This window comes from Oncorhynchus nerka, linkage group LG8, assembly GCF_034236695.1.
Source record: "Oncorhynchus nerka isolate Pitt River linkage group LG8, Oner_Uvic_2.0, whole genome shotgun sequence".
In the NCBI taxonomy this organism is placed as follows: domain Eukaryota; kingdom Metazoa; phylum Chordata; class Actinopteri; order Salmoniformes; family Salmonidae; genus Oncorhynchus; species Oncorhynchus nerka.
The window spans coordinates 58,518,385-58,546,071 of record NC_088403.1 but is presented as its reverse complement, the minus strand read 5'-3'; the positions used below and the strand labels follow the sequence as shown (position 1 = coordinate 58,546,071).

Below are 27,687 nucleotides of genomic sequence, written 5' to 3'. Positions count from 1 at the left end.
TGTTTCAAAACATTTTTGCAACAACGCACTAAAGTAATACTGTAGATAATGTGGCAAAGCAATAATGTATGATACGTTTGGGGCAAATCCAACACGAGTACCACTCGCTATATTTTCAAGCATGTCTTGATTCTAAGCTGTCATCAAGGCAAATGGTGGCGACTTTGAAGAATCAATCAATTTGTTTAACGCTTTTTTCCCACATGATCCCTGATAATGGGATTTATATGTTCATATGAATGATTAGAATATTCCACCCTGAAACCATATGATCGTATGAAATTGATTAGAATCATGAGATTCTAACGATGTGTGTGTGGTTTTAGTCAGTAGAATTATATATTCCATGTGTGTAGTTTGTTTTTAATAAGATACTATAATAGACAGACTGTCTGAACAGGATTCACTGCCGACCTTGGCTGGGGCCACTGAGAGTTCTTCCCAGGGTCTCCCTATCTTGATGGAGGATGGGGAGTAAGTCTCACGGATTCCCCTAATCTTTGTCGGCTGGGTAGCAGGACATTGTGTGCTAATGTTTGTGTGAATGTGTGCGTGAGAAGCCTGTATAAAATGAATGGTTTTGTACAACAGACCAGCGCTTTTTGACTATTTTAGCTGGGCCTCCGTCTGTTTCATTCAACCAGTATCTTACAAATTCTAGGTTGCAGACTGAGTAGTATAATTGAATTGGGTTATGAACATTGGGAACATAATTCTCCTAACAATTCCATATGTGTTATGTCATAGTTTTGATGTCTTCACTATTATTCTACAATGTAGAAAATAGTAAAAATAAAAGCCCTGGAATGAGGAGGCGTGTCCACACCTTTGACTGGTACTGTGTATAAATGAGATATTTCTGTATTTTATTATCAATACATTTGCTAAATTTTGTAAACATGTTTTCACTTTGTCATTACGGGTTATTGTGTGTTGATGGTTGAGAAATATTTTATCAATTGAATCCATTTTGAATTCAGGCTGTAACAACAAAATGGGGAATAAGTAAAGGGGTGTGAATACATTCTGAAGGCTCTGTACATCAGACCAGACATCCCTCTCAAACTGTTCCTTCAAGACTCAATGACTTCTGTTGTACTGGATGCTGACAGCACTCTGTTCAGCTCTGCCTCCTCCTTTCCTACTCATCTGTCATCTCCTTTTTTTTGCCTCATCCCTCTGTCTTTCTCTCCACTGACCTTTTTTCTTTTCACCCTTAACTCAACTCTTCCCTCTTGTCCTCCCTCATTCCCCCCTCTTGTTGTCGTCCTCTCTCCTCCTCCCCCTCTGTCCTCCCTCATTCCCCCCTCTTGTTGTCGTCCTCTCGCCTCCTCTTCCTCCCAGCTGGTAGTCCTCTCTCCTCCTCCCCCTCTGCCCTGCTCTAATCTCTGAGGCTGTTGCTCTCTAACTCTGTCTGTCCACATGGGAAGCCAAGCCACTGGATGATGCTGGTCTGGATGACATGAGAGACCAGGGCTGTCCCTGTCCTCTGCCTTCCCTCTAGAGACCAGGGCTGTCCCTGTCCTCTGCCTTCCCTCTAGAGACCAGGGCTGTCCCTGTCCTCTGCCTTCCCTCTAGAGACCCGGGCTGTCCCTGTCCTCTGCCTTCCCTCTAGAGACCGGGCTGTCCCTGTCCTCTGCCTTCCCTCTAGGTTTAGATACCAAGCCACTGGTTTAAATCCCTGAAGACAAGAGAAAGAGACTGATAGTGAGGAGAGACTGATAGCTAGGAGATACAGAGAGACTGATAGCGAGGAGATACAGAGAGACTGATAGCGAGGAGATACAGAGAGACTGATAGCGAGGAGATACAGAGAGACTGATAGCGAGGAGATACAGAGAGACTGATAGCGAGGAGATACAGAGAGACTGATAGCGAGGAGATACAGAGAGACTGATAGCGAGGAGATACAGAGAGACTGATAGCGAGGAGATACAGAGAGACTGATAGCGAGGAGAGACTGATAGCGAGGAGAGACTGATAGCGAGGAGATACAGAGAGACTGATAGCGAGGAGATACAGAGAGACTGATAGCGAGGAGATACAGAGAGACTGATAGAGAGGAGATACAGAGAGACTGATAGCGAGGAGATACAGAGAGACTGATAGCGAGGAGATTGAGGAATAGAAGTTGAGAGGGCAGACATGTGTGAGTGTTGTCGCATTTGCCAGCGTTGTGTGTATGCCAGCATGGATGTAGTTGTGTGTGTGTGTGTGTGTGTGTGTGTGTGTGTGTGTGTGTGTGTGTGTGACTGACAGAAAGCCAAGTGTATTTGTCCTGGTAGCAGTAGATATGTTAAGGCCAACCATGCTAGATGAACTTGGAGGAATTACATTTCTATGGCTGAGAGACTGAATCAAATTAGACCCATTGCACAGGAACCCTGAGGACCGGGTGTATATATCCTGATCACAGAGAAATAGATGAGATCCACACACAGACACAGCGAGGCACTTAACTTCTTGCGTCGAGCCATCCCGGATCCGGGATCGTGACTACAGCCTCAAGCCCATTACCATAACGCAACGTTAACTATTCATGAAAATCGCAAATTAAATGAAATCAATATGCTAGCTCTCAAGCTTAGCCTTTTGTTAACAACACTGTCATCTCAGATTTTCAAAATATGCTTCTCAACCATAGCAAAACAAGCATTTGTGTAACAGTATTGATAGCTAGCGTAGCATTTAGCGTAGCATTTAGCGTTAGCATTCAGCAGGCAACATTTTCACAAAAACCAGAAAAGCATTCAAATAAAATAATTTACCTTTGAAGAACTTCGGATGTTTTCAATGAGGAGACTCTCAGTTAGATAGCAAATGTTCAGTTTTTCCTGAAAGATTATTTGTGCAGGAGAAATCGCTCCGTTTAAAAAAAAAAAAAACGAAAATTCAGTCATAACGCCAAACTTTTTTCCAAATTAACTCCATAGTGGTAAACGTAAACATGGTAAACGTTGTTTAGAATCAATCCTCAAGGTGTTTTTCACATATCTCTTCATGATATATCGTTCGTGGAAGCCTCTCTCTCCTCTCTCCTCTCAATCACTGACTGCTTGCAGCGTGCAGCTTGATGACTGCGTGCGTGCAGCTTGTAGATTACGCAGCAATTTCAACAAAGGACACTGGGCGGACACCTGGTAAATGTAGTCTCTTATGTCAATCTTCCAATGATATGCCTACAAATACGTCACAATGCTGCAGACACCTTGGAGAAACGACAGAAATGGCAGGCTCATTCCTGGCGCATTCACAGCCATATAAGGAGTCATTGGAACACAGCGCCTTCAGAATCTGGGGCATTTCCTGTATGAAATGTCATCTTGGTTTCGCCTGTAGCATTAGTTCTGGGGCACTCACAGATAATATCTTTGCAGTTTTGGAAACGTCAGAGTTTTTTCTTTCCAAAGCTGTCAATTACATGCATAGTCGAGCATCTTTTCGTGACAAAATATCTTGTTTAAAATGGGAACGTTTTTTATCCAAAAATTAAGAGCGCCCCCTATCTCGAAGAAGTTAAGGAAAGAACCCCACAGTCTCACCACAGTTCATTACCCAGTCTTGAAAGCTCTACTGGTTAGGTACTATAGTTCTCATATGTGTTTTAGGTTAGATTATAAAATGTTGATTAGCCTACTTAGGGCTTGTTAGGGCATCTTGACTTTTCCATACTACTTTTTGGTTATGAAGCCCATTATTTAAAGCCCATTAGGGATGATGTGTTTATAGGGAAGGATGAGGTGTTATAGTGAAGTCTCGATAGGGAAGATGATGTTATGACACTGGGAATTATAATGATTTTTTTCATTGTCCCCTTCCAGTCTCATCATACAGGTTACGTGATTTTTTGGGGGGGAATGGGAGGGTGGGATGATTGGGATGTTTGCAATGACTGCATGGCACTGTTGACTGCTCTTACCGCCCCTCCCACCATAGCATGAGCCCTGCCCTCAGATCTGCACAAATCACTACTCACAAATGCTCTACTAACTGCACCAGTGAATGACCATACATTTACCCTGTTTGACTCGATGCTATACGACAGGGGTAGACACCCCTGATCCTGGAGTGCCAGTGGCCACTTCATGTTTTTGAATTAACCGACCTGGAAGACCAGGTGTGTTGAATTTAGTCAATCACTGAATTGATCAGTTAGCTCAGTTGGTCTGGTGTGGTGCCCAGTTGGAACAGAATCCTGCATTACTCCAGGAACAGGGTTGCCTACCTCTGCTATATGATATTGACAAATTGATTCCATTTGTATTTCTACACCATATGGGATATCTAGGCCATAGAAGTGGATTTAGTCTACTGATATGAATACCGTTCTTGGGGTAGTGTAACTAATGTTTTTGCCACACAAGCAAAGCAATTTCACTCCAAAAAGTCACTGAAACAGCTCTCGCTCGACATGCAACACATCTCCTGTCTGTTATTATATTACAAGTATATCCTTCCTGATAAATTTCTACTTATTACTTCTCCTCGAAGCCGCTTTCAAAATGTCAGCAAGTGCATTATTCATCAACCCAGAACCCACGGTAACCTTTTCTCTAAGCCCCTCCCCTTCCTGTTCTGACACTGGCGATACGCAAATCCCTGTTGACCTCCTCTGACCTTGTAGCCCGGCCCCTCGAGCTATAGAGACAGACGAACCAATTAGACGCCAGGACCAGCGGCATGTGGCCTATTGCACACGCTTGTGTCTCTCTAAAGATCTGTGTCCGTATCACAGTGTCGACCCTGTTACTGTGTCCATATCACAGTGTCGACCCTGTTACTTAACACTGGTCTGGGTGGTGGAATATTTTCCCCCGGTGTGTGTTGAGTGAGAGCGTTGAGTCATAGCTGCTTTTCTAGAGAGTGATCTTGGTGACAATGACCACTCATGGCCCCACGGGGTCACAGGAGGGGACCCAGTGGGGTTTTACTGAAGAGTTAATAGTGTGCCTAAAATATACTTTGGTTAATGGAATTTGGTCGTATTTTGAGGGGCATATTATTTTTCAATGGTGAGATGACCCACCGTCTAGGTTCACCCAGCATACTAGACAGAATACACATGTATAATACAGTGGGTATGTTTCCAACACTTAATCTTCATGTGTTTTGCTGCATGAGACGTGTTGAAACCCTGTTCCTATCTCTCCACTCCAAGCCTGAGAATCTGCTCCTGGCCAGTAAGCTGAAGGGAGCTGCGGTGAAGTTGGCAGACTTTGGCCTGGCCATCGAGGTGCAGGGGGACCAGCAGGCATGGTTCGGTGAGTACCAGTCAGTCACAAAACCATCTGTTCAAATATCCTCAACTTAGAGGGTCCATTGGGGATTTGTTTTAAACAATAACAAATATAGAAATAAGGCCTTGTTGACAATAATCAAAATGTTGACTCCATTAATATGTTGTATGTGTATATACACTACCGTTCAGAAGTTTGGGGTCACTTAGAAATGTCCTTGTTTTTGAAGGAAAAGCACTTTTTTTGTCCATTAAAATAACATCAAATTGATCAGAAATACAGTGTTGATGTTGTAAATGACTATTGTAGCTGGAAACGGCAGATTTCATTAAATATATATTTTTATGGAATATCTACATAGGCGTACAGAGGCAACCATCACTCCTGTCTTCCAATGCCACGTTGTGTTAGCTAATCCAAGTTTATCATATTAAAAGGCTAATTGATCATTAGAAAACCCTTTTGCAATGAAACCTGAAAACTGTTGTGCTGATTTAAAAAAGCAATACAACTGGCCTTCTTTAGACTAGTTGAGTATCTGGAGCATCAGCATTTGTGGGTTTGATTACAGGCTCAAAATGGCCAGAAACAAAGACCTTTCTTATGAAACTCGTCAGTCTATTCTTGTTCTGAGAAATGAAGGCTATTCCATGCGAGAAATTGCCAAGAAACTGAAGATCTCGTACAACGCTGTGTACTACTCCCTTCACAGAACAGGCCAGACTTGCTCTAACCAGAATAGAAAGAGGAGTGGGAGGCCCCGGTGCACAACTGAGCAGGAGGACAGGTACATTAGAGTGTCTAGTTTGAGAAACAGACGCCTCACAAGTCCTCAACTGGCAGCTTCATTAAATAGTACCCGCAAAACACCAGTCTCAACGTCAACAGTGAAGCGACAACTCCAGGATGCTGGCCTTCTAGGCAGAGTTCCTCTGTCCAGTCTCAACGTCAACAGTGAAGAGGCGACTCCAGGATGCTGGCCTTCTAGGCAGAGTTCCTCTGTCCAGTCTCAACGTCAACAGTGAAGAGACGACTCCAGGATGCTGGCCTTCTAGGCAGAGTTCCTCTGTCCAGTCTCAACGTCAACAGTGAAGAGGCGACTCCAGGATGCTGGCCTTCTAGGCATGCTCCACCAGTGCTGATATGAAGTCTCTTGTGTGAAACAATGAGGAGTGTCAGTGCTCTGGGTTTATAGTGCAGGTTTTGATAGGTGGATTAATGGGACTATTTTCCTGCTCATCCCCACAGAATGGAGGAATAATTATACTAATCCCCTAGGCTGGCTGTCACCTGAGAATTATCTACTCACTTCACTGGTTGTGCCCCAGGGCATGCTGGTACTTGGAGTTCTTTAGAGAAGTAGGTTGCGATTGTTTGGCGCGGATCCACATTACGCACCCAAGAGGGCCGTTCCAGTGGGAAAGTTTTTGGGAGCTTGTTAACCGTGGCCCATAAATGTTGCATTTTGGATTTGTTTGACCTCTAATTTGCTACTGTGGCATTGTTTTTTCTAAAAACTGAGAAAAGGCCCCCCCATTGAATGTAGATGCATCTTGGGAAATGTAGTTAATTGATGTCTCGTCTCTGTTCCAGGTTTTGCGGGAACCCCAGGCTACTTGTCCCCAGAGGTTCTGAGGAAAGACCCCTATGGGAAACCTGTGGACATGTGGGCCTGTGGTAAGGAACTTCCCAACAGAACAATCTCTTTGAGCTAACATGGTTCTCACACAGACGAGGAGTTCCTCCAGTTCACACTCCTTGAATTAATCACTGCAGCTGCTCGTTACATAACTCATCAAGGGCCAGGCCGCATGGGCTTTACATGTCTATAACACACTCATTCACACACCTGCGTTTGGTATATGAGTCCCAGAGCGAAAATGGCAGTGTTCCATTAAGCTGAACCGCGGTGCACCGGTCTATGGCCCGTGACGTGAACGGGCAAAAGCGGTGAGGGAGGGGTGCCCTTCTCAAATTGAAAAGTCATTTGTGTCTCTGTCATGTTGTCATTGTCAACAAGACAGCATGGTGCATCGTTCAGAAACATACAGGATCTTTTTTTTTTCATAAAATATATGTTAGAATTTTCAAACTAGATTTCATTGGGAAAGGTAAATGAAGTGTTTTTATAAAAAAGCAATCACCTTTGCATGTGAAAACATGAAATCCTTCTCATCATTCCACATGCTTTAACCGATGTCACTTTTGTTCTGAGCCAACATCGCCATCGGCCAAAACGGGGCACCTGGTTCCAACACTAATGAAACTAATGCAATCACTTTTCAGCTGGTGCAAACTCCTCCCACCAGGGAGTGCTCCACTGACCAATCCGGGCCCTTTATCTCCTGCCTGTAACACAATGCAAAGTGTTTGGCTTGTTTGCCACCACGGTGATTGTGACACAAAAGCCCTTATAGTGGGAGGAGTCTACTGTATGTGAGGGAGTTACTTCCAGTCCTCTCCCGACCTCTTCATGCATATAACATTAGCATATTTTAGCCAATAGTTATGTCAGTAAATGTCATTATTATTAATATTATAAATTATTTATTTTATTATTATAATATATATTGTTATTAGATATTATTATTATAATATATATTGTTATTAGATATTATTATTATTATAATATATATTGTTATTAGATATTATTATTATAAATATTTATTATTATTATTGGGTTGTGCTGTGTTTGATTGTAATTTCTCCTCTTGCTGAGTTTTTAGTATAATGATAATTATCACACCGCTTGCGATTTTCTCTATTTTTAAGTGACATTTATTCATAATTGGCATCACCCTGATTTTGTGTGTGTGTGTGTGTGTGTGTGTGTGTGTGTGTGTGTGTGAGAGACCAGGTGTGATCCTCTACATTCTTCTGGTGGGCTACCCTCCCTTCTGGGACGAAGACCAGCACAGACTGTACCAGCAGATCAAGGCTGGGGCCTACGACGTGAGTACCGCAACGACACACACACACACACATCCCAACAGCAGTGTTTGACACTTGTTTTACTGCAGATATCTATTCACCCAGCTTTCACTGACAGCCTAGCTGACACAAGTATTGACATGAGCTTAAGCCAGGCTTAGATCAATACAGACATCTCCCATCAGTTTCCAAGACTTTAATCACAATCACTTAACTTTAGCAGGCAAAGCTCATCTCCTGTTTGAGTGGCAGGAATAGGACATCTGTATCTCTTATACCAGAAGGAAAGGTGTTAGCCACTTGTTTTCCCATCGACGCAAGGCCATACATGACACATCAGATCGTGTCTGTCTGTGTTTTGGCTGAGCATTGCCACTCCCAGCATGCTGTTGGAACACAGGCTGTGTGCCTTTCTAGCGGTGGCTGTTCCCTCCTCGTACTGTTTGCCCTGCCCACGCCAATGACAACGCCTGTCCCAGACAGATTGAGTCTTAGGAGGAAGGGGAGAGAGGAGAAGGAGAGGCAGGGACAGCCCAACACGATGGCTCAAGCTTAATTTAGCTCTGTATACATGCACCTGATCCTCAGTGATTCTGTGTTTTTGTCAACCTTGTGAAGTTATTTTGTCAGTTATCTCTCGGTCCTGGTTTCTCCAATGACACATTTCCAAACAAAGCTGGATGGGGGGGAGGGGAAGTGAAGGAGGAATAGATGAGTGGACTGATGGATGACAAACCTCATTGCCTCACCCGGTGTTCTCTCCTTCAGTTTCCGTCCCCTGAGTGGGACACGGTGACCCCCGAGGCCAAAGACCTGATCAACAAGATGTTGACCATCAACCCTGCCAAGAGAGTCACCGCAACAGACGCACTCAAACACCCCTGGATCTGCGTACGTGTCACACGCACACACACACACACACACACACACACACACTCATACCCACGGTCCATGAGAACATCTACAGACACATGACACTCTCCCCCTCTCTCACTGTGTCCTCTCTGCAGCAACGGTCCACCGTGGCGTCCATGATGCACAGACAGGAGACTGTGGAGTGCCTGAGGAAGTTCAACGCCCGGAGGAAACTCAAGGTGAGGGAAGGTTTCTCACAGGATTTGACCAGGTTTCTCACAGGATTTGGCCAGGTTTCTCACAGGATTTGACCAGGATTTGGCCAGGTTTCTCACAGGATTTGACCAGGATTTGGCCAGGTTTCTCACAGGATTTGACCAGGCTTTGCCAGGTTTCTCACAGGATTTGACCAGGATTTGGCCAGGTTTCTCACAGGATTTGGCCAGGTTTCTCACAGGATTTGGCCAGGTTTCTCACAGGATTTGGCCAGGTTTCTCACAAGATTTGACCAGGATTTGGCCAGGTTTCTCACAGGATTTGACCAGGATTTGGGCAGGTTTCTCACAGGATTTGACCAGGATTTGGGCAGGTTTCTCACAGGATTTGACCAGGTTTTGCCAGGTTTCTCACAGGATTTGACCAGGTTTCTCACAGGATTTGACCAGGATTTGGCCAGGTTTCTCACAGGATTTGACCAGGATTTGGCCAGGTTTCTCACAGGATTTGGCCAGGTTTCTCACAGGATTTGAGCAGGTTTTGCCAGGTTTCTCACAGGATTTGACCAGGTTTCTCACAGGTTTCTCACCAGGCTTTGCCAGGTTTCTCACAGGATTTGACCAGGATTTGGCCAGGTTTCTCACAGGATTTGACCAGGTTTTTGCCAGGTTTCTCACAGTATTTGACCAGGTTTCTCACAGGATTTGGCCAGGTTTCTCACAGGATTTGACCAGGATTTGGCCAGGTTTCTCACAGGATTTGACCAGGATTTGGCCAGGTTTCTCACAGGATTTGACCAGGCTTTGCCAGGTTTCTCACAGGATTTGACCAGGTTTCTCACAGGTTTCTCACCAGGCTTTGCCAGGTTTCTCACAGGATTTGCCAGGTTTCTCACAGGCTTTGCCAGGTTTCTCACATGATTTGACCAGGTTGTATGAGCCCATGTACTGTATGTCATAGAGTGGACACTGACCACTAAGTAATCTAATCATTACCTATCCACCTAATGTCTGACACCATGTTAGGGATTAGAGGTGACAGTGTGACAACTATTAAAGCCTTGGAGGTGAGCCTCAACTCACTCTTCCTGTTCTCGTCCTCAGGGTGCTATCCTCACCACCATGCTGGCCACACGCAACTTCTCAGGTCAGATGCATCTTCCTACTTCCCTGTCTCTGTGTCTCTGTCTCTCTGTCTCTCTCTCTCTGTCTCTCTCTGTCTCTGTCTCTGCATCTCTCTCTAGTTGTTTTCTAAAGCCCCAGGTTTCCTATGACATTGCCACCAACACTAGATTAATATTTAGAATTCTCCATCAGCTGTTGCTAAATAATGCAGCTGGGTTATTTATTTCACCAAAACACTTGAGGGAAACGAAGGCGAGAGAAATAAGTGAAAATAGGGAGGAGTGAAAGCGGGAGGAATGAGAAGGGCAGGTGTTAAAGAAAGGACTGATAGAGTGAGAGAGGAAGAATGAGGAGAGAAACGCATAAAAGAGAAACAAAAATGTGAGGGGAGAACCCCAGGATGAATACGGTAGCCTTTAGAAGAGCCACCATCAGCCTCCACCCAGCTCATGTCAATAGAGGCTGGAGACTAGTGGGGGGCTGCAGATCAATGTGGTACGATCCAATACTTACATGTTTTGTCCGCTAGTAAAATATACCCTTCTCGGTGTGATGAGTTGTTAATGGAGGAAAGATGTGGACTTTGTTCAGGCAGAAAAACACAGATGATGGTTTAGTCTCTCCCGGTCAATACCGATTGTCACTAGAGCCCTTTCAACTTGTATGCGTTTTCTTTTAAGATTAAACAGTACATTGTGTTCATTGTTCATATTCTCCATATAGCCAATCATTTTTGTGCCGAGCAAGATTTGACACCCATTCTGTTTTATTTACGTTTATTTTTTTCTCCCTTTGTTTGTTTGATGTGTAACCCTGTGAGGTAAGAGACTCTGGCATGGAAAGAGGCATGTGTTGTACTGCGCACTACCCATGTAGTCACGAGCACCCCTCTAATAGCGCCCCCCTCTAATAGCGCCCCCCTCTAATAGCGTCCCCCTCTAATAGCGTCCCCCCTCTAATAGCGCCCCCTCTAATAGCGTCCCCCTCTAATAGCGCCCCCTCTAATAGCGCCCCCTCTAATAGCGCCCCCTCTAATAGCGCCCCCTCTAATAGCACCCCCTCTAATAGCAAACCCCTCTAATAGCACCCCTCTGAGACCTACTAAACATGTTCACAAACACCTTTCTACTCCTCCTTTAGGTGTGACAGCCCTGATCACTTTAACCAATCACTGAGCTTCTCAACTTGCCAGAAGCCTCAGCGGCCAATCAGCTCTCTCCATGTCTAGATTATATTTGCATGCTGATCTATTGTAGGAGCATGTGCTAATGTGTTCTAATGAGGAGTTAGAATTGAAGTATTAAATTAGATTATCACATGAACTGTTTTTATGTTTAGAAGCAAGAACTTGGTCTCTTTTTGTGAATGTGCGTGTGTTGGCAGAGAGCATTAAACCTCAATTCGTTGGACCTCTTCCATAGAAACCCTATCAGGCTGTTAGTTGTAGCTATAATTGCATCTCGCAAACTAATCACTAAGTTTGATTTCTCTCACGTAATTTGCATCTTCCTTTTTGCTTGTTCCGTCTCTGGTAGGAGACTGTCACAGTTGGTCCATAATTCGCCGTCTTCACTAGATTTAGCAGCGCGTGTGTGTGTGTGTGTCAGAGGTGTCCTCTCTGATCATGTCCCCTTGCCCCCTCTTTCCTTACAGCAGCCAAGAGCCTGCTCAACAAGAAAGCTGACGGCGTCAAGGTAGGTCATCCACTACTTCTGTCTTAACACCTGACCACACACATTGACACACACTCATGTATCTTATATTGCACTAGAAGAGAAGTTGGATGTATTTCTACAGTACTTTTATTCCACGTGCCAGCAGGGAAATAGTCTGTCATTTTGAGTGCTGCGTGACTAAGATATCTGCCCCACCTTTCCAAAATAATTCAGTTAGAGAGGGGTGGCATCTGTTTTGCGATATGAGGAAGCTGAGAAAAAATAATGCTGTGACGGATGACCTGCTAACTCAGAATGACAGCCCTCATCTCCCGTCCAATCAAATCTCAGCCATCGTAGCCACCACTGGTTCCCTATCACCTCTACAGGTGCTTCTCAGAAAGCATCTCTCTTTCTCTGTCCCCCGTCTATCTCGGTTTTCAAATCTAACATCAAAATCCCTGTTACCCTCTTCCTCATTTGGGGATTTTGACTCCCGCTCCTCTCAATACATTTCCCTCCCTTCAATCTCTTCATCGCTCTCTTTTTTTCTTTTATATATTTCTTCTCTCTCTCTCTCTCTCTTCATCCCCCTCTCTTGCTCTCTCTTCATCCCCCTCTTGCTCTCCCCTCTGGGGTCTGTCAGACAGTGTCCTCTCACATCTGTGGTTCAGTAGCTGTTCTCCAGTTTCTGTTTCTACACCTTGGGCCCAGTGTCAAACTACTACGCTGGCCGTTTGTCTGGCCCCTGTATCGGTATCTGCCTTGACGCCCGTTTTAATGTTTCAAGTTCTGTTCCAGCGAGGAAGTCCTTTGCATCCTTTTGCATAATGCTCTGCAGAATAATGATGCTTTGCTACAGGCTTGGAACTAACCGATGTCTAATGAACTTATTTTGTCTACCTGAACTTTCTACCCTTCAGAGTATTTTGATATTAACACCCGTAGACCTGCGGGTGAGACTCTTAACATTTTCTCTCCTGCAGCCCCGTGTTCCTGACAAATCTCTCTATGCTGATATTGTTCTCCTGTCTATCTCCCTGTCCGGAGAATTAGTCCTTGTTCCTGAAATCTATCTCTGTTTCTGTCTCTCCCTCTATCCACTCATTGTCTAGATCAACAACAAGACCAATGTAGTCACCAGCCCCAAAGAGCCCCCCACACTGGTACTCTGCCTGTCTCTGCACGCCTGCCTGCTTGTCTGTCAGCTTGTCTGTCTCTGTCATCCTTCATGCGTGGGCTGCTTACTCTAACAATGTCTCTCCTTGTTTTGCTGCCAGTGATGCCTCTTAATAATGCATTTTTGTTTACTGTATAAGCACATGTTATTTGTATCATACACGGGCATTTCCTTATACTGTGGTTAGACATTTCAGTTGGAATGTGCACTTGAACTTTGTGTATATTTGTTTGGGATGGCCTCTAGTTCGGCATTGCATGTTTCTGTGTGTGTGAAGAACTGTACAGCCTGGGCCTGCTGTTTTTACTGTTAATCCACTGAAGCTTTCCCCAAGTTACCAGGGAAACCAACGAGACATGCTGGTTGGGCGTGCGTCCTAAAATAGACTTCACACACACACACACACCCTCTCTCTCTCTCAGTGAAAGACATCCTAAGGCAGATTGTTCTGATAGTGCTACCCGTGTCACCACACATGAGATTCAACATGGCTGTGCGATGGCATTCCTTATGACAGGCAGCCCACCCGTTGGCTCACAGATTTACCCAGGTTTAATCTAGGCATGTTATACAGGTCAGGTCAGCCAAGAGGCCTGTACTGTATATATCCAGCCCAAAGCACCAGTATAAGGTCACCATTCAGGAATACATACAAAATATCGCAATAGCTTTGTTTTTCATACAATTTCATATCTAATAACCATGGGGCTATCTAATAGCATACCCACAAGCCTGGGTACTTGTACATACCCCCCCAACAAAACATTTAGATCAATTATGTAAAAAATGCCCCCCTCTTGACGGCAGAGATACTTTTAACGTTTTACATTCTACACATTTTGCCATGGTGCGAAGAGAGATGTTTTCAGTTTTTTATATTATAGCTGAGTGAGACTCACTAACTAAATCAATGGGTGGCCCTGGCTGGTAATTCAACCATGATTACTAAGTTTAGATAGCCTAGCAGCCAGCTATCTTACAATCTAAAACATGTTAGCTGACATGGGCTAATTGAGGGACTATTAGTGACTGACATGTCAAGAGAAACACATTTTGAAATTGCACCGTGTGTATTCTACTATTCTAACTTTAACAGTAAATTGAGACCTAACTGAGTTACAGAGAGAGAGATAAAAATATATTTATATATATTTTTTATATCCAAGGATCTTCAAAAGGGGGACCGTTTACCCATCCCTGTTCTAGAGTGATGTGGTTATCTATTCTTAGATGTGAGAAATGGGGCCTGCCATAGCTAGATGAATGTTCACTCACTGTGCAGTACGTACACACAACTGGCCGGGAGTAAGGACTGAAGGCGAACTGCATGCCTTGGCTGTACACACCTCAACCCTTTTCCTGTAGTTTATATCCAGGAAGGGCCTGGTGACTAACATGCTGCTACTGCTGTACACCCCCCGCCCTGTCTTGGCTGTTGCTTGGCTGTTTCTTCTAATGTCTTAGGGCACCAAGTTGACTACTCAACGATACTTATCCCATGGGAATTGATCATCAGGGCAACTGTATACCACATTAAGTTCCTGTCTATTTATCCCCTTTCTTCTTCACACTCTTCTTCCTCCTCCTCCTCTTCCTCTCCATGAATCAGGAGCCTCAAACCACTGTTCTCCACAACCCAACTGATGGAAACAAGGTAGTGATTAAGTAGGACTGTCGTTTTTGCGAGTGTAGAGGTTTTTGCTAATATTGTGCTGTAGTTAGCAGTGATAAGCTTTCTAGTTAGTGTTATTTACTAGACTTTGTTGGTTTGCATGGTGCCTTAATGTATACTCTAGACCCCCCCCCCCCCCCCCCCCTGCGAACAGCAGTCTGGATCCAGACCCAGAACGGGGTCAATACGGACCACCGGTCCCGTCTACAAAAGAAAAGAAAAATCCCCCATCTGACAGTACATCACTCATCCTGTGCTCACGCTGAATCCAGTCTCTACAACTGGCAGGTGTTCATTGTTGCTCTCTGTTTGTTCTTGTCCAACAGGAGTCCAGCGAGAGCGCTAACACCACCATGGAAGATGAGGACGTGAAAGGTAGGAGCACACAAACGACTAGCAAAAATAAACAAACCGCTCTGTCCCCAATGCCACTCTGTCCCTAGCATAAAGGGCTAGCCACCTGTATTAGGCTAGTAGCACTGTGTTAGCTCTCTGCTCAAGTGAAAGGTAATATGTTATTATCACAGCACTGAGGTGTTGGCTTAGCACAGGGGCAGGCAACCCTGTTCCTGGTGTGCCTGCGTACCCCTGACTTAGCATGTAGTGTAACTCATGATTCTTCAGCGTTAGGGCTCCATGTATTGCATGTTGTTATCCTACTGATTTTGCATGAATGTTTTGGCTGTTAAAATTCCAATTTTTCTTTGTACCATTTACAATTTTCTTGCATGTGAATTCATCAGATATGCTTTTGTTTATCCAGGCATCCATTCATTTGGCTTTTTCATTTAAATTAATTAACTTCGTCTTCTGATCTCATTCCTTAGACATACACTGCCATCCTCCAAACGTGGAATGTTATGTCTATCAACATTACCACGTGGAATGTTACGTCTATCCACATTACCACGTGGAATGTTACGTCTATCCACATTACCACGTGGAATGTTACGTCTATCCACATTACCACGTGGAATGTTACGTCTATCCACATTACCACGTGGAATGTTACGTCTATCCACATTACCACGTGGAATGTTACGTCTATCCACATTACCACGTGGAATGTTACGTCTATCCACATTACCACGTGGAATGTTACGTCCAGCCATATTACCACGTGGAATGTTACGTCTATCCACATTACCACGTGGAATGTTACGTCTATCCACATTACCACGTGGAATGTTATGTCTATCCACATTACTATGTGGAATGTAGTTTACAATTTGAATCTGGTGTGCTAGCTGTACGATATTTAAAATACATGGAACGGCTGGGGGACCCCGAGGAGAGGTTTGAGAGCAGGCGGAGTCTACCATGGTGTGGACAGAACGGTCTTTTAGGGAGCTGAATCAGGCTCTGCTACCACGCATGATTTCCCATCTCGCTGCTGCTCTGATGGTCCGCTGAGCCAGAACAGTCTGTATGTGTGTGTGTGTGTGTCTCCACTCTACCATTACAGATAGTAATTTCTTCACCTCCCACTTCAAATGGAAGGTTTTATCTCATAATGCCATCATACCTCTGGGAAGTGTTACAAGACCCTAATCACCAGAAGGAATCTTCCCCTTCTAGACCTTAAAAGGCCCCTTTGAAAATCTGAGAGAGTAGGATGACATTTGGTCAGGCAATCTCATGAGCTACCTGCTTTGAACAATCCCTTTGTCACAAAAACCCATTTGAGAGCACCAGAATGTCCTAGGACTCCTATCTACTGTGCTATGGCGGTATTGTGTGGAAAGTAAATTAAGGTTTCCTAGCATTTCAGTGTCGCTTTGTGTCCACTTTTGCAATCCCTGACGGATGATTACTGCCGGGTCATGGCTGTATGGTAACGGTCGCACTACTAAACGTGTGTAGGTGTTTCTAACGTTTATGTGCAGCTAGAGGCTCGCCAATTTCATATTCCACTTTGTTTTCTTTTGGCAGCTCCTTTGTTTGAAAGATGAAGGCATTTAATTTGCCAATTTTACACGGTAGTCATTTTATCACGTTGTGTGTAGGAGTTGAAGACTGTAGGATGTGTTTTGAAAAAAGATTTTGGACATCGTCTTGCCCCTTTTTTTATGTTCCAAATAATCAAAACCATGTTTTTGGCCACAACTCATTCTGAAGCAGCAACCCAACACACAGGACCCTATGAGTCCCCAAGTGTCACTCGCCCAGTGACGCCATTTAAAAAAAAAATGTATTTAACCAGGTAGGCCAGTTGAGAACAAGTTCTCATTTACAACTGCGACCTGGCCAAGATAAAGCAAAGCAGTGCGACACAAACAACACAGAGTTACACATGGAGTAAAACAAACATACAGTCAATAACACAATAGAGAAAAAATATATGCAGTGTGTGTGCAAATGTAGTAAGTTTAGGGAGGCAAGGCAATAAATTGGCCATAGTTGTAAAATAATAACAATTTAGCAATTAACACTGGAGTGATAGATGTGCAGAAGATGAATATTCAAGTAGAAATATTGGGATGCAAAGGAGCAAAAAATAAATAACAATAAGGGGAAGAGGTAGTTGGGTGGACTATTTACAGATGGGCTGTGTACAGGTGCAATGTAAGCTACTCTGACAGCTGATGCTTAAAGTTAGTGAGGGAGATAATGACTCCAGCTTCAGTGATTTTTGCAATTCGTTCCAGTCATTGGCAGTAGAGAACTGGAAGGAAAGGCGGCCAAAGAGGAGTTGGTTTTGGGCTGACCAGTGAAATATACCTGCTGGAGCATGTGCTACGAGTGGGTTGGTGACTAGTGAGCTGAGATAAGGCTGGGCTTTACCTAGCAAAGACTTATAGATGACCTGGAGCCAGTGGGTTTGGTGATGAATATGTAATGATGGCCAGCCAACGAGAGCATACAGGTCGCAGTGGTGGGTAGTATATGGGGCTTTGGTGACAAAACGGATGGCACTGTGATAGACTACATCCAATTTGCTGAGTAGAGTGTTGGAGGCGATTTTGTAAATGACTTCACCGAAGTCAAGGATCGGTAGGATAGTCAGTTTTACGAAGGTATGTTTGGCAGCATGAGTGAAGGAGGCTTTGTTGCAAAATAGGAAGCTGATTCTAGATTTAATTTTGGATTGGAGATGCTTAATGTGAGTCTGGAAGGAGAGTTTACAGTCTAACCAGACATCTAGGTATTTGTAGTTGCCCACATATTCTAAGTCAGAACCGTCCAGAGTAGTGATGCTAGACGGGCGGATGAGGGCAGTGATCGGTTGAAGAGCATGCGTTTAATTTGACAAGTATTTAAGAGCCATTGGAGGCCACGTAAGGAGAGTTGTATGGCATTGAAGCTCGTCTGGAGGTTTGTTAACAGTGTCCAAAGAAGGGACAGAAGTATACAGAATGGTGTCGTCTGCGTAGAGGTGGATCAGAGACTCACCAGCAGCAAGAGCGACATCATTGATGTATACAGAGAAGGAGTCGGCCCGAGAATTGAACCCTGTGGCACCCCCATAGAGACTGCCAGAGGTCCGGACAACAGGCCCTCCGATTTGACACATTGAACTCTATCTGAGAAGTAGTTGGTAAACCAGGCGAGGCAGTCATTTGAGAAACCAATACTGTTGAGTCTGCTGATAAGAATGCAGTGATTGACAGAGTCAAAAGCCTTGGCCAGGTTGATGAAGACGGCTGCACAGTATTGTCTTTTATCGATGGCGGTTAAGATATCGTTTAGGACCTTGAGCGTGGCTGAGGTGCACCCATGACCACCTCTGAAACCAGATTGTATAGCAGAGAAGGTACGGTGGGATTCTAAATGGTCGGTGATCTGTTTAACTTGGCTTTCGAAGTCCTTAGAAAGGCAGGGCAGGATGGATATAGGTCTATAACAGTTTGGGTCTAGAGTGTCTCCCCCTTTGAAGAGGGGGATGACAGCGGCAGTTTTCCAATCTTTAGGGATCTCAGACGATATGAAAGAGAGGTTGAACAGGCTAGTAATAGGGGTTGCAACTGCGGCGGATAATTTTAGAAAGAGAGGATTGTCTACATTGAGAGGAAAGATTTGTAGGGGTCCAGATTTTGCAGCTCTTTCAAAACATCAGCTATCTGGATTTGGGTGAAGGAGAAATGGGGGAGGCTTGGGCAAGTTGCTGTGGGGGTGCTGGGCTGTTGATCGGGGTAGCTAGGTGGCAAGCATGGACAGCCATAGAAAAATGCTTATTGCAATTCTCGATTACCGTAGCTTTATCGGTGGTCAGTGTTTCCTAGCCTCAGTGCAGTGGGCAGCTGGGAGGAGGTGCTCTTATTCTCCATGGACTTTAGTGTCCCAAAACTTTTTGGAGTTTGTGCTACAGGATGCAAATTTATGTTTGAAAAAGCTAGCCTTTGCTTTGCTAACTGCCTGTGTATATTGGTTCCTAACTTCCCTGAAAAGTTGCGGGGGCTATCCGATGCTAATACATGACGACACAGGATGTTTTTGTGCTGGTCAAGTCTGGAGTGAACCACGGGCTGTATCTGTTCTTAGTTCTAAAAATAAAATCTAAATCCATCCACCTACCCAGCTATTCATCCATCTACCCACCCACCTACCCACCCATCCACCCACCTACCTCTCATTCCAATGTCCCTCGTAACCCCTCCCCCTTTATCCTAGTCTCCTGTCCCTCCTCCCCAAGTTCCCCTCACTTCTTGCGGGGGCACTCAGGCTCATACTACTACTCCTCTTCATCCTCCTGCAGGTATTCTCCCAGTGTTTGGCCCAGTAGGGATGAGTTGTGCCCCTATGTTCTGAGGGCCCTGCTCACCTGCTACCTGCTCCTCCTCCTTTGTGGTCTTACTCTCTGTCACCCACACTCAGGGGCCCCAGCCTCTGCACCCCCTTGGGCCCCTGCCTAGCCTGGGCCCCAGCGACATGCAGTGTATGTTCACCCAGAGCAGAGTGAGCGGAGAGGGCAGAACCGTTTCCCACTGCCCTCTAGGCCTCACCGCTATCAGATATGCATCATTGGAAGTCCACATTTGTTTAGGATATGACTTTTAGGATCATTTGGTGCACCTGGTGAGTGGCTATAAATGCAAATAGTTCCCTCATTGTACCTGGCACTCATTACCAAAGACTAAACAAAGGCATACAAACCTCTTAGTGTTTTTCATGGAACCCTGTGAGAGAAAGCTATTGAAAAGTAGCCCTTGTCTTACTGAGGTTGCAATCTGTACGTTGGCCTGGTATTACAGTACACTCTGCTTCAGCACCGGTCTGCCACACAGGCGTCCACTATGTGTGTACTGTGCTGCCCTCTGTAGGTCATGGTCTAACCAGGACTGAGTTTCTCACTACGGTCTCCTCATAGGTCTTTGTCAATGCATACAGTAATACATTAGCAATGTATTACACCTAAATTGGGCTTAGAAAGTATTACTGCTGTGTTGATGCGTACGGGGAGGGTGAGACAGAATGTCGTCAGCTCCGTGGTTGACCGTGAACATTCTAAATGAGATTGAGTATACTTTAAGGGCCAGTTTGGATCGAGGTTGTTCTTTGCACAGACCGCACTGACGACTTCCAGGAACGGGATGGTTTCGTTGACCGTTAAATGTCTCTACATTGACAGGACATTTGCACAAGTGGATTGCGTTTGGTGGAGAAGTGCTGAGTGAGCTGGCCTATTCAGAAACTCTCCTTCGCAGCTATTGTGTGTGTGCGCAGCTCAGTATACAGCACCTCATAGGAAGCAACATGTTAAAGAGTAATGCGGGCACCTAAAGGAATAGAAAAGGCAAACATAAGACAATGTTGTGTGTGTGTGTGTTCAGTCTCAAGTGCCGTTGCTCTACTTCTGTTTAGATAATAATCAACAGCGAAAAACAGCTTTGTTTTCCCGCTGTGTGCTGTTTTGTGTTATCAGGGGGACAGATTACGCCTTCCACTTACAGGGGAGGAGCATTGTTGCTTCATAGCAAACAGACGGCTAGAGAGCAAGGTCTGTCACTGATCGGTCTGTGGGTGAGTTTGTACATGTTGGACTGTGCGACAGCAAAATGTCAAAGAACTCGTTGAGTAAACTGACCCCATTTTCAGATGTATCAGACTAGCTGCTAGGATAGTAGCCAATCACTGATGGCTAATGTAAGACATAGCTGGAGGGTTGTTGGGTCTTTCACTCGGTCAATATCTGTAAACGTTGGAGTATTTTGCTGCCACTGGTGAACGATCTTCTGAGAACTGAGGGAAAATGTTTCTTATTTGCATCCTTTGTGTTCTGTCAGTCACGTCGATTGAAAGTGTCAGAGGGGACCAAGGTGTCAGAGGTAAAGAGTTGAGGAAATAGCATTTGATATTTTTCTCCTTTTTGGGAATAAGTTGTGATGCATGTTTTCTATGGGTCAGTCTCACTACCATTCCATTTGACATCTACCTCAAATTCATGTTGTTGAGCACAATAAGAGATTTGCTAAACCACAAAACCTTTGTTTTTCTTTACATTCATTGTCTCTTAGCTTGCCTACGTAATTTGCGAGGTAATGAAATCATGTCTGTTATGTGGTAATGATGGTGAAACACACTTATTTTCCCGTGTGTGTGGAAGTGGTGAACTTGTGGTTTATTAATTGTCTTGCAAAGATAACCGTTGACCGTTTAAGAACCAAACAAGAGCAAACAGAACAAAACGGGGAGGGACCTACCTGAATTTCTCCAGTAGTTTTCATTGCAAAACATTTTTAGTTTAAACTGTTTCTGTTGCAAAACATTTTGAAACAGAATCGCCGTAATGAATAAACCCCTTTGCCCCTGGACCTCTTGGCTGTGTTTTGGGCTGCATTGCTACCATGTACTTGGGTTTATGTAAATCCCTCAACATCTCTACAAAGACTCACTAGATGACTCAACACATCAGGGGTGTCTTACTCTAATCACCCATGGCTGTGGGACAGTTTTAGGCAACTTGTGAAAATGTCCCCAAAAAATTCTCTCTTGCTCACCTTCAGCTCGTAAGCAGGAGATCATCAAAGTGACTGAGCAGCTGATTGAGGCCATCAACAATGGAGACTTTGAAGCCTACACGTTAGTGATTTGGGATTTTTAACACTACACCGTTCAAAAAAACATATGCATTCCCATCTTCATTGTGTTCCCCGTTTTCTCACACAGGAAGATCTGTGATCCCGGCCTGACATCCTTTGAACCAGAGGCCTTGGGAAACCTAGTGGAGGGAACTGACTTCCACAAGTTCTACTTTGAGAACGGTACCTGCATCCCATTATGCACTCGTACCATTAAAGATCAACACATAGCCTGAAGACCAATGGCTGTAGAGGCATTAATTACCTTGATTGTGTACTGATTTTATCCATTTGCCTCCATCTCCCCTCTCTCATCCAGCTCTGTCCAGGAGCAAGCAAGGGCCCGTCCACACCATCCTGCTCAACCCCCACGTGCACCTGATCGGCGAGGATGCCGCGTGCATCGCCTACATCCGCCTCACCCAGTACATGGACGCCAGTGGCATGCCGCGCACCATGCAGTCAGAGGAGACACGCATCTGGCAGCGCCGTGACGCCAAGTGGCAGAACATCCACTTCCATCGTTCCGGCTCACCCACTGTGCCCGCCAAGTAAGGTGACTAGAGGTGCTCTCTCAGTGCTGTCTTGGTTAGCTGAATTCATTGTGGAGCTGGATTGGTTCTTCGTTGAACCTCATATCCCTACCTGGCTAAGAACGATGTACTTACAGTCCCTGTCCTGTAGCTGTCCAGCATCTGGATCTGTCCTGTATCTGCTCCACCTGCACTAGGGGCTACTGTATGTAGTATTGTCTGCACTATGTAGCTACTAGCCTGCTACTTTATATAGTGTGGTCTACACTATGTACAGTTGAAGTCGGAAGATTACATACACCTTGGCCAAATATATTTAAACTCAGTTTTTCACAATTCCTGACATTTAATCCTAGTTAGGCTCACCACTTTTTTCTTTTTTTTTTTGGACTGAATCTCTGTCTCAGAGCAGAATCTGCTTGTCTCAGAGCAGCATGAAACTAAAATAGTTGTAGGCTATTGCTTCAAATCCTATTGCTTCTAACTTAAAATGCTCTTTAAATTAAATAAATAAGACCTATACCACTTTTAACAGCACATTACTCAACACTAGTGAGACTCATGTCGCCTACGGTTGGCCTTCAGTATATCGAAAAATATGACGTGACTCTCTGCCAATAGTTACATATCAAATCAAAGTTTATTTGTCACGTGTCCTGAATACAACAGGTGTAGACCTTACAGTGAAATGCTGAATACAACAGGTATAGACCTTACAGTGAAATGCTGAATACAACAGGTGTAGTAGACCTTACAGTGAAATGCTGAATACAACAGGTGTAGTAGACCTTACAGTGAAATGCTGAATACAACAGGTATAGACCTTACAGTGAAATGCTGAATACAACAGGTATAGACCTTACAGTGAACTGCTGAATACAACAGGTATAGACCTTACAGTGAACTGCTGAATACAACAGGTATAGACCTTACAGTGAAATGCTGAATACAACAGGTGTAGTAGACCTTACAGTGAACTGCTGAATACAACAGGTATAGACCTTACAGTGAACTGCTGAATACAACAGGTATAGACCTTACAGTGAAATGCTGAATACAACAGGTGTAGTAGACCTTACAGTGAACTGCTGAATACAACAGGTATAGACCTTACAGTGAAATGCTGAATACAACAGGTATAGACCTTACAGTGAAATGCAGAATACAACAGGTATAGACCTTACAGTGAAATGCTGAATACAACAGGTATAGACCTTACAGTGAAATGCTGAATACAACAGGTATAGACCTTACAGTGAAATGCTGAATACAACAGGTATAGACCTTACAGTGAAATGCCGAATACAACAGGTATAGACCTTACAGTGAAATGCTGAATACAACAGGTATAGACCTTACAGTGAAATGCTGAATACAACAGGTATAGACCTTACACTGAACTGCTGAATACAACAGGTGTAGTAGACCTTACACTGAACTGCTGAATACAACAGGTGTAGTAGACCTTACACTGAACTGCTGAATACAACAGGTGTAGTAGACCTTACAGTGAAATGCTGAATACAACAGGTATAGACCTTACAGTGAAATGCAGAATACAACAGGTATAGACCTTACACTGAACTGCTGAATACAACAGGTGTAGTAGACCTTACACTGAACTGCTGAATACAACAGGTGTAGTAGACCTTACAGTGAACTGCTGAATACAACAGGTATAGACCTTACAGTGAAATGCAGAATACAACAGGTGTAGTAGACCTTACACTGAACTGCTGAATACAACAGGTGTAGTAGACCTTACAGTGAACTGCTGAATACAACAGGTATAGACCTTACAGTGAAATGCAGAATACAACAGGTATAGACCTTACAGTGAAATGCTGAATACAACAGGTATAGACCTTACAGTGAACTGCTGAATACAACAGGTATAGACCTTACAGTGAAATGCTGAATACAACAGGTATAGACCTTACACTGAACTGCTGAATACAACAGGTGTAGACCTTACAGTGAAATGCTGAATACAACAGGTGTAGTAGACCTTACAGTGAAATGCTGAATACAACAGGTATAGACCTTACACTGAACTGCTGAATACAACAGGTGTAGACCTTACAGTGAAATGCTGAATACAACAGGTATAGACCTTACACTGAACTGCTGAATACAACAGGTGTAGTAGACCTTACACTGAACTGCTGAATACAACAGGTGTAGTAGACCTTACAGTGAACTGCTGAATACAACAGGTATAGACCTTACAGTGAAATGCTGAATACAACAGGTGTAGTAGACCTTACACTGAACTGCTGAATACAACAGGTGTAGACCTTACAGTGAAATGCTGAATACAACAGGTATAGACCTTACACTGAACTGCTGAATACAACAGGTGTAGACCTTACAGTGAAATGCTGAATACAACAGGTATAGACCTTACAGTGAAATGCTGAATACAACAGGTGTAGTAGACCTTACAGTGAAATGCTGAATACAACAGGTGTAGTAGACCTTACAGTGAAATGCTGAATACAACAGGTATAGACCTTACACTGAACTGCTGAATACAACAGGTGTAGTAGACCTTACACTGAACTGCTGAATACAACAGGTGTAGTAGACCTTACACTGAACTGCTGAATACAACAGGTGTAGTAGACCTTACAGTGAAATGCTGAATACAACAGGTATAGACCTTACAGTGAAATGCCGAATACAACAGGTGTAGTAGACCTTACACTGAACTGCTGAATACAACAGGTGTAGTAGACCTTACAGTGAACTGCTGAATACAACAGGTATAGACCTTACACTGAACTGCTGAATACAACAGGTGTAGTAGACCTTACAGTGAAATGCTGAATACAACAGGTGTAGACCTTACAGTGAAATGCTGAATACAACAGGTATAGACCTTACAGTGAAATGCTGAATACAACAGGTATAGACCTTACACTGAACTGCTGAATACAACAGGTATAGACCTTACACTGAACTGCTGAATACAACAGGTGTAGACCTTACACTGAACTGCTGAATACAACAGGTGTAGTAGACCTTACACTGAAATGCTGAATACAACAGGTATAGACCTTACAGTGAAATGCTGAATACAACAGGTGTAGTAGACCTTACAGTGAAATGCCGAATACAACAGGTGTAGTAGACCTTACAGTGAAATGCTTACTTACAGGCTCTAACCAATAGCGCAAAACGGTATTAGGTGAACAATAGGTAAGGAAGGAAATAAAACAACAATAAAAAGACAGCCTACATACAGTAGCGAGCCTACATACAGTAGCGAGCCTACATACAGTAGCGAGCCTACATACAGTAGCGAGCCTACATACAGTAGCGAGGCTACATACAAGCGAGGCTACATACAGTAGCGAGGCTACATACAGTAGCGAGGCTACATACAGTAGCGAGGCTACATACAGTAGCGAGGCTATAAAAGTAGCGAGGCTATTACAGTAGCGAGGCTATAAAAGTAGCGAGGCTATAACAGTAGCGAGGCTATAAAAGTAGCGAGGCTATAAAAGTAGCGAGGCTATAAAAGTAGCGAGGCTACATACAGTAGCGAGGCTACATACAGTAGCGAGGCTACAAAAAGTAGCGAGGCTACATACAGTAGCGAGGCTACATGCAGTAGCGAGGCTATATACAGTAGTGAGACTATATACAGTAGTGAGGCTATATACAGTACATTTACATTTTACATTTAAGTCATTTAGCAGAGCGACTTACAAATTGGTGCGTTCACCTTATGACTTCCAGTGGGACTGCCACTTTACAATAGTGCATCTAAATATTTTAAGGGGGGGGGGGGGTGGGAAGGATTACTTTATCCTATCCTAGGTATTCCTTAAAGAGGTGGGGTTTCAGGTGTCTCCGGAAGGTGGTGATTGACTCCGCTGTCCTGGCGTCGTGAGGGAGTTTGTTCCACCATTGGGGGGCCAGAGCAGCGAACAGTTTGGACTGGGCTGAGCGGGAACTGTACTTCCTCAGTGGTAGGGAGGCGAGCAGGCCAGAGGTGGATGAACGCAGTGCCCTTGTTTGGGTGTAGGGCCTGATCAGAGCCTGGAGGTACTGAGGTGCCGTTCCCCTCACAGCTCCGTAGGCAAGCACCATGGTCTTGTAGCGGATGCGAGCTTCAACTGGAAGCCAGTGGAGAGAGCGGAGGAGCGGGGTGACGTGAGAGAACTTGGGAAGGTTGAACACCAGACGTGCTGCGGCGTTCTGGATGAGCTGTAGGGGTTTAATGGCACAGGCAGGGAGCCCAGCCAAAAGCGAGTTGCAGTAATCCAGACGGGAGATGACAAGTGCCTGGATTAGGACCTGCGCCGCTTCCTGTGTGAGGCAGGGTCGTACTCTGCGGATGTTGTAGAGCATGAACCTACAGGAACGGGCCACCGCCTTGATGTTATTTGAGAACGACAGGGTGTTGTCCAGGATCACGCCAAGGTTCTTAGCGCTCTGGGAGGAGGACACAATGGAGTTGTCAACCGTGATGGCGAGATCATGGAACGGGCAGTCCTTCCCCGGGAGGAAGAGCAGCTCCGTCTTGCCGAGGTTCAGCTTGAGGTGATGATCCGTCATCCACACTGATATGTCTGCCAGACATGCAGAGATGCGATTCGCCACCTGGTCGTCAGAAGGGGGAAAGGAGAAGATTAATTGTGTGTCGTCTGCATAGCAATGATAGGAGAGACCATGTGAGGTTATGACAGAGCCAAGTGACTTGGTGTATAGCGAGAATAGGAGAGGGCCTAGAACAGAGCCCTGGGGGACACCAGTGGTGAGAGCACGTGGTGAGGAGACAGATTCTCGCCACGCCACCTGGTAGGAGCGACCTGTCAGGTAGGACGCAATCCAAGCGTGGGCCGCGCCGGAGATGCCCAACTCGGAGAGGGTGGAGAGGAGGATCTGATGGTTCACAGTATCGAAGGCAGCCGATAGGTCTAGAAGGATGAGAGGAGAGAGCGTTAGCTTTAGCAGTGCGGAGCGCCTCCGTGATACAGAGAAGAGCAGTCTCAGTTGAATGACTAGTCTTGAAACCTGACTGATTTGGATCAAGAAGGTCATTCTGAGAGAGATAGCGGGAGAGCTGGCCAAGGACGGCACGTTCAAGAGTTTTGGAGAGAAAAGAAAGAAGGGATACTGGTCTGTAGTTGTTGACATCGGAGGGATCGAGTGTAGGTTTTTTCAGAAGGGGTGCAACTCTCGCTCTCTTGAAGACGGAAGGGACGTAGCCAGCGGTCAGGGATGAGTTGATGAGCGAGGTAAGGGAGAAGGTCT

At 44.7% G+C, this 27,687-nt stretch overlaps 1 protein-coding gene across 11 annotated transcripts in view; it reads left to right on the top strand.

Moving 5' to 3' along the window:
- LOC115133659 (calcium/calmodulin-dependent protein kinase type II delta chain) overlaps positions 1-27,687 on the top strand; it is a 112,976-nt gene that overhangs the window by 75,989 nt on the left and 9,300 nt on the right. For 3 of the 11 annotated variants that reach the window (XM_029667130.2, XM_029667131.2, XM_029667129.2), the window contains exons 8-20: positions 5,159-5,261; positions 6,831-6,914; positions 8,095-8,189; positions 8,937-9,059; positions 9,179-9,262; positions 10,343-10,385; positions 12,017-12,057; positions 13,134-13,184; positions 14,808-14,852; positions 15,197-15,245; positions 21,815-21,890; positions 21,978-22,072; positions 22,209-22,445. In XM_029667130.2, coding sequence (XP_029522990.1) covers positions 5,159-5,261; positions 6,831-6,914; positions 8,095-8,189; positions 8,937-9,059; positions 9,179-9,262; positions 10,343-10,385; positions 12,017-12,057; positions 13,134-13,184; positions 14,808-14,852; positions 15,197-15,245; positions 21,815-21,890; positions 21,978-22,072; positions 22,209-22,444 — 1,125 coding nt within the window. In that variant the 3' untranslated portion in view covers position 22,445. The remainder of the gene's footprint in view (positions 1-5,158; positions 5,262-6,830; positions 6,915-8,094; positions 8,190-8,936; positions 9,060-9,178; positions 9,263-10,342; positions 10,386-12,016; positions 12,058-13,133; positions 13,185-14,807; positions 14,853-15,196; positions 15,246-21,814; positions 21,891-21,977; positions 22,073-22,208; positions 22,446-27,687) is intronic. The other 8 variants (XM_029667134.2, XM_029667133.2, XM_029667143.2 and 5 more) reach the window with 5 other exon arrangements.